General features: G+C 36.4%; 1 protein-coding gene across 1 annotated transcript in view; it reads right to left on the bottom strand.

Annotated features, from left to right (window-relative positions):
* Window positions 1-7,755, bottom strand: part of INPP4B (inositol polyphosphate-4-phosphatase, type II, 105kDa) — a 702,969-nt gene that overhangs the window by 303,605 nt on the left and 391,609 nt on the right. The window contains exons 10-11 of the mRNA XM_006887014.1: window positions 1,368-1,498; window positions 613-717 (exon numbers count right to left, since the gene is read on the bottom strand). Of these exons, the coding sequence (XP_006887076.1) occupies window positions 613-717; window positions 1,368-1,498 (236 nt within the window). The remainder of the gene's footprint in view (window positions 1-612; window positions 718-1,367; window positions 1,499-7,755) is intronic.

The raw sequence follows: 7,755 nt of genomic DNA, 5'->3' as shown, positions 1-7,755 counted from the left end.
GGGATATTGTAGCTGATGTTAGATGGATCTTAGCTGAAAGCAGGGAATACCAGAAGAATGTCTATCTGTGTTTCATTGATTATGGAAAGGCGTTTAACTGTGTGGATCATAACAAACTGTGGCTGACTCTGAGAAGAATGGGAATCCCAGAACAGTTCATCATGAGAAGGCAAAACCTATATTTGGACATATACTTGGACTCTGTTGATAGTGACCCTCAAGTCATAGGAAAACCTCACGTCTGGAATTTGTTTTCGCATAATAAGGAGAAAAAGAACTCTTGTCTCATTTTTTTCATCATCCTCAATTTCCTTTATTTTAATCCTATTTGTAATGTAGGTATTACTTCAATAGCCCTCTATTCTAACAAATCTGTAGGTTGCTACTAATTTTTTATTTCCACCTGAAACATAATTCAGGTACCATGTTGATATAGTTCTGCTCAGAGACAAATAACAGTTGCACATTATTCATGGTTATTTTCTATTTCAGTTGTTCTATCTTCATCTTTTGAGAACCAGTACATTCTTCATGTTTGACAGTAGACACATTTTTAAAGGAAATATACATTAGGACATAACACAGCCATTTAAAAAGATTAATACTGTATACCTTTCAGGTGAGGACTGTGCACTTGCATTCTTTGCAAATGTAGATTTACTGGAACAAATTCTAAAGTTTTCTCTCCTTTGCTGCTGCTTGATTTGAAAGAAGACCCTAGAGTTAAAAAAAAAAGTTATTAGTAATAAACAAATAACATATAAGTAAATGAATAATGGTTGTGTGTGTGTGTGTGTGTGTGTGTGTGTGTATGAGTATGCTGTGTGTGTTTGTACATGTTTTAAGTGATCTATTAGACAGGCATTGATTTGACAGACATAAATTATAGATAAATATATCCGATAATTGAGTGGCTTAATTTTTCAGGAATTAGTTTTTAAGTAAAGTTGTTTTTTCGTTGTTGTTGTTGTTGTTGTTGTTGTGTGCCATCAAGTTAGAACCAACTTATGGGTTGGTTTTTCAGAAGCAGTTAATCACACTGGAGGACACTGCCCATACTTCTCCCACAAAGCAGCTAGTGGATTTGAACCACGTGCCTTTGGGATTGCAGCATAGTTTCTTGCAACTAGATCACCAGTACTCTCTAATAATAATGATAATATTTGACATACTAATATGTGATAAAACAATACAGTTTTTGCTTTCTTGTTTTAATGTCAAAGTGGTAGATTTTAAAATAAAAAGACTTAATTTATTTTTTAAGTATTTTTCATCTTTGTTCTCCTATTTTCATAGCAATGATGTGTTGGGTATTTTTTCACATAAAACACATTAAATACAAATAATAAAAATTCGTGTTTTCATACCTGTTTCCTTGTTCAGTTCTGTCAATATGTCTTGGTACATATTCACCATTTGATCACAGTGACTAAGGACATTTTTCCTTAAGTTGTCCCAGTGTGGAGCAAGCTCACCAAGTTCTTTGATTTCCTGATTTCTGTTAAAGAAATGAGGAGCACGTAAGACAGGGTTGCCAAAACAGCAAGTTAGTCAATGTTGTCAAGTAACTAAGAAGTCATTTCACCATTCCTTTGAGCAAGGTCCTACGAGTTCATTAGGGAAAAAAAGATCATTTTAATAAAAATATCATGAGTTTATACCATAAGAGCCAAAATTCTGATGATAAAAGAAAAAAATACAAATAAAATATTCTTACAGAACTTTTAATAATACTAAATATACCCTTCATCGATAGCAGAAGTCATACATTTCAAAGGTAAACATGAAAACTTTAATAAAACTGTGATTAATCGAAGGATATGGAAAGTAACATGTCTGAAGGTAACATGAGATATCCAAGTAATCTAACTTATATCTAAAATAATTGCAAAAATTGACAAAATATAAACCCAGTTAATAAATATTTCTTCCCATCTGGTAGATTCTGACTCAGTGAACCTCTAAAACAAAATACAACAGGGAGGCAATACAGGTAGGCAATAATTTTATAGTAGACCCTCAAGTGCTTCTCACATAGAACCATTGGCAAGACTGAGCCTTTTGTATTTTGGAAGGGAGCCAGGCATCACTTAATGACATCACCAGAATATATATATGTGTGTGTGTGTATGTGTGTACATATATTCCAGTTAATTCATACATGATGATAGCATTTAATTTCATTATCCTCAATGTTTCCTAAGAAACTATGTGAGTAGGTAAATACTCAGTGTACTTTTGTCGACTTGTTATCAAAATGAAGAGCTAATCATGTCATCTAAATTTTAATTATTAACTTTTATTGGAATCTCTATCCTTTAAGCAACTGAGTTTAAATCACCTTTTTAAATTATAGTGATAAATGGTCTAATATGCTGTGTGGTTAAAACTCATTCATTTCTGTAACCTTTTGCCAACAACATTTTCATGAGGCTAATTTAACCAGCAATAATGAACCTTCTTTTCTAAATAGGCTGTGAAACATGCTAAATACCAAGCTAATAAATTCAGAAGATGTAGTATCTTTAACATTCTGTTAAATGCAAGAAGAATGGATGGTATGCAAAAATGTGACTTGCTTTCAAATGTTTGTGGCTGTCTTTGTTTTGTTTCATTGGGGATGGAATGCAGTATTACTCTGATCTGAGGTCCTTACAAGTTTTATGAATGTTAATCTCATTCTCAGATTTTAAAAAAATACCTTCCAATACACAACATTCATGGTGAAACACTAATTAACCAGTAGAGAGTAAGGTAGTGAGAGTCTTTGTACACTCTCAAATTGTTGTTGTTGTTGTTATGTGCCGTCGAGTCGCCTGCGACTCATAGCGACCCTATGTACAACAGCCCTAAACTCCGCTCTGTCCTGTGCCAATCGCACTGTCTCTGACACTCCCATCCCAATTATCCCAGTCACTGAATCAATCCATCTCATAGAGGGCCTTCCTCTCCTGCGTCGTCCCTCCACCCTCCCAAGCATGATGTCCCTCTCCAAGGACCGGTCTCTCCTCACTACATGTCCGAAGTAAGTTAGACGGAGCCTCAGAATCCTTGCCTCCAAGGAGCCACCCGGTTTAACCCTCTCCAGGACAAATCTATTTGTTTTCCTAGCAGTCCATGGTATTCTCAGTACTCTTCTCCAGCAGTACAAAATGAGAACAGTACAAAATGAGAAAAACGATAAATAAATCAATCCATAAGTTTGAACTATCTAGGTCTAAAAGTATCTGAGCTTCTAGTTTAACTGTAGGACAGATGTTATTGTTGTTGTTATGTGTCATCGAGTGGCCTATTGACTGATAGCGACCCTATATCTAGCAGCACTAAACTCTTCTCTATTCTGTGCCAGACGTATTGACACACCTATCCCCATTACCCCAGTCACTGAATCAATCCATCTCATGGAAGGTCTTCCTCTCCTGTGCTGTCCCTCCACCCTGTCAAGCATGATATTCCTATCCAAGGACTTGTCCCTCCTTGCAACATGTCCAAAGTATGTCTGATGAAGAAGCTTCAGAATCCTTGCCTCCAAAGAGCAGCCCGGATTCACTCTATCCAGGACGAACCTGTTTTGTTCTCTTAGCAGTCCATGGGATATTCAATACTCTTCTCTGACACCACAGCTCAAAGGCATCAATTCTCTTTCTATGATATGACTGAGAGTGTTAGAAGATCAGGAGATAAGATGATAATATTGGTGGCAATTATTGGGGATTTTTACTTAGCAAGTAATTAAAAAATTAAACATATATAGTTATAGAGTTTATCTGTTATTGAAAACACACCAACTATCCCAGGAAATGCAACCTTTTTGCTTTTGGATTTTATTTCTAGATAGTCTCTCTCTCTTTCTCTCTCTCCCTCTCTCTCTCTACCCCCGCAGTCTCTCTCTCTCTTTCTCTCTCTCCCTCTGTCTCTCTACCCCCGCAAAAAGACTAAAGAGAGGTACATCTTAAACAATATCTAGTGATATTTCTGATCTTTGAGAGCATATGCAACAGAGTCTTAGATCACTTATTTCATATTTTCTTACTATTTTACAAGCCTTGGTAGCCTAGTGATAAGAAGCTTCACTGAAATCCAAAATTGCAGCAGAAGGCTAGGCAATTACCTCGTATACAATTTACTGCCTTAGAAAACTTGTTGGAGTATCAGCTATGGGCCAGTTGCAATTCAACAACACACAGGAAAAATGACACAATTATCTTATCTGAGCATGGAGTACTTGAGTTTCAAGTAAACCCCCCCTTTGCTCAGAAAATAGCAGCAACTCTATATTCTCATGGTAATGAGTATATTGTTGAGTACCATTGAGTCAGAATTGACCCATAGCTGATCCTCCAGAGGGTGTACAGTTAACTGCATGGGAGGAGGTTGCCCATCCTTCTCCCAAAATGCAACTGGTGGATTCAAACCACACACTTTCGGGATTGCAGGGTAGTTTCTTACCACTTGGCCACCAGAGCTTCCTAATTGTTTAGCAGCCACTCAATGTTCTCATGGTAATGACTGTAGTAATCTCTTAATAGTTGTGTTGTTCAGATGGGGTGAGAAGTACATAATGAACAAGTGACTCTCATACTTTCCAATTCAGTGGAAGTCTTAGTAAATCCTCTGACAGAACTGTCCCATTTTCCCACTATGAAGTACCAGGATTCTAACCTACAAAGTTTAAGGTGGTAGGGACATAAACACAAATATCACAAATAAGTCTATTAGAGGAACTATAAGAGAGACTTAACCTCATTAACATACTTTTATATTTTAGCTTTTGCTCGCATAATATTTTTATAAACTTCTACTTGGAGAATAACACCCTCAATTCTGAAAGTTTCTTCCACTCAGTGTTTTTACCTTACCTGAGTCTTTTGTGATAATATAATTCCACCATTCTGCAAGATGTATAGCTTTTGAGAACTAACTCAATTCATTGCCAATAAGTCAGAAGCAACTCATAGCTGACTCACCAGCAGATATTCAGAGTCTGCATATTGCAGATGAAGAGACTGCCCCTCTTTCTCTACTGTAGCAGCTAGTGCATTCCAACTGCCTGCTTTTAAATTTTCAGCTCAACTTTTACCCACTAGGCCACTAGTGCTTGAGAGATATTCAATGACTATAAGATCACTGAAAAAGTTTCTTTTCTTTTATGAGTATCCTTTAATATTTGTTATTTATGATACCACATTTTTTGATCTGGCATTCTGATAGTGCCACTGTGAGTTGAAAGCAAGACATAAACACGTAATATGTTTTAACTTAGAAAGGGAAAAATTATTGTCCCCTTTAGCATATAAGGAACTCATTTAACTGATCAGCTACCAAACTACTGTTAGGATTCCCCAGGAAATGTTACTTTATTGGCAATTTTTATTTATGAAATTTTACATTTAGCATTCACAATAAGTATATCACTTTTGGAGATAAAGGATCATATTACTGGGATATTGCATATATTCACCCATAACTAAGGCTACTTTCTTTATGAATATATTCCAAACACTGAGTAACAAGGCTATATTCTATCCAGAAGTCAGATGGTAGTGTCTGTCTTGCTGTAGAGACTCCTTTATCATATTTGTCCTCTGAAATGTATAAATCTGAGACAGAAAGGCAACTTGTGCTTGGTTCTATGTCCATCCATATTACCTTCTGTACAGATAATTTATATAAAATCTTTCAGTCTTATTTTGATTGAAGTTCAACATCAAGAAAACAAAGATTCTCACCACTGGGGCAAATAGCAGCATCATGATAGATGGTGAAGAGATTGAGATTGTTAACAGTTTTCATTTACTTGGCTCCACAATCAACACTCTTGTATCAGCAGCCAGGACATTAAAAGACAAGTTGCGGTGAGCTCTGGTGGCCTAGTGGCAAAAATCTGCATTGCAATCCCAGAGGTATGCAGTTTGTAACCACCAGATGCTGTGCTAGAGAAGGAGGGGCAATCTCTTCCTGCACCAGTCAGATCCAATTTGATGGTACACACACACAAAAAATAACAAAAAAAAAAGACAAATTGCATTGGGAAAGTCAGCTGTCACAGACCTCTCTGAAGAACAAAAATGTCAGTCTGGAGACAGGTGCACCTGATCCAGGCCATACGCTTAGCAATTGTTTGCTATGCATCAGAAAGCTGGACAATGACTTATGGATGACAGAAGGAGAATGGATGTCTTTGAGCTGTGGTGCTGGAGAATAGTACTGAATATGCTATGGACTGTGAAAAGAACAAACAAGTTCATTCTAGAGAGAGTGAAACCAAGCTGCTCCTTAGAGGCAAGTATTTTTAAGCTTCATGTGACATACTTTGGGCATGCTGCAAGGAGGGAACCAGTCCTTGGAGAGGGATACTTGGGGGAATACAGGGACAGCACATGGGAGGAACACCCTTAATGATATGAATTGTTTCAGTGATTGGGGTAATGGGGGTAGGCATGTCACAATAAGGTTGGTACAGGATAGAGCAGGGTTCAGAGCTGTTGTACATATGGTTTCTATGTGTATTAAGCAACTTGATGTTACATAACAACAATAACATGAAGAGCCATCTAAACAATTTCCTCTATAATTGATCAAGGTGTATTCATACCTAAAGTAAATTCTTTTTTCAAACAAGGAGAATAATTAAACAAACTGTTGGTAGAATTTTTTTCCATTGATTTTCTTTTCTTTCCCATTGAACTTAAGGTTCACACAAAATAACAGCAAGTGGACCCATCTGTATAGCATTTCAAGTTCTTTCCTTCTCTATGGGCATGAGTCTGCAGCTGTTAGTGTGCAATGCATGGTGACTGGTATTTTCTAAAATACATTCAAGTGCATAGTCATGTCCAGCTTAAGGGACTAACAGATAGAAGAGCGCTTGTACTGTGCTCTCTGAATTTTGCAACCTCATATAAATAACAGTGGTCAATAGCATTATATACAGCTGCACAATTTTACTGATCCTGTGGAGTGAATAGCAAAGAGCTATGAAAGCATTTCTTAATTTATAGAAAATATATTTTAAATCCTCCTTTGCCATTCATAAGCCTTTTCAATATATTAACAGTAACAATAGCATCTCATGTCAAATGTTATCTCCTTTAATCCCTAACTTTTAATAATACCAACATTTTTCCTGGAGCACTTCCCACTCTCAATCCCTTTCTAAACACATACAAGCCCTTATGAATTCATTATTTTATACTCACTGGCATTTTTACTCTGCAATAAAGGCCATATCCTGTCTCGATCTTATCAATCTCTAGGAATCATACATATGCACAGAAGTTAGGAAAAAATATTATAAACTCAAATATTTTTAAAAATTATGTCACACAGTAAACAATTTTTATATGTACTGCCATATATCCTACCCCCCTTTTTGACCTACAAAAGTAAAGGATTATTTTTTGTTGAGTGTCTTTAAGTCAACTCTGAACCATAGCAACTATATGTGCAACACAGTGCCTGACCCTGTGCCATCCCAACAATCACCGCTGTACTAAAAAAACCTTAGAGAAGCCACTGTGTCAATCTGTTTGCTGAAGGTTGCCTTATTTGCATTGATTTCTATTTTATAAGCATGATGTCTTTTTCTGGGCATTAGTCCCTCCTGAAAAACACCAGACTTATGTGAGATGAAGCTTTAGCATTTTTGCTTCTAAGAAGCATTCTGGCTGAACTTCTTCAAAGATAGCTTTGTTTCCTTTTTTTTTTTGCAGTCCTTTTAACATTTTTGTAAGTACCACAATTCAAAGGTAACAA

This window comes from Elephantulus edwardii, unplaced genomic scaffold, assembly GCF_000299155.1.
Source record: "Elephantulus edwardii isolate Elephantulus edwardi_28Jun2011 unplaced genomic scaffold, EleEdw1.0 scaffold00053, whole genome shotgun sequence".
In the NCBI taxonomy this organism is placed as follows: domain Eukaryota; kingdom Metazoa; phylum Chordata; class Mammalia; order Macroscelidea; family Macroscelididae; genus Elephantulus; species Elephantulus edwardii.
The sequence above is the reverse complement of the archived record's forward strand: the minus strand, read 5'-3'. Positions and strand labels throughout refer to the sequence as shown.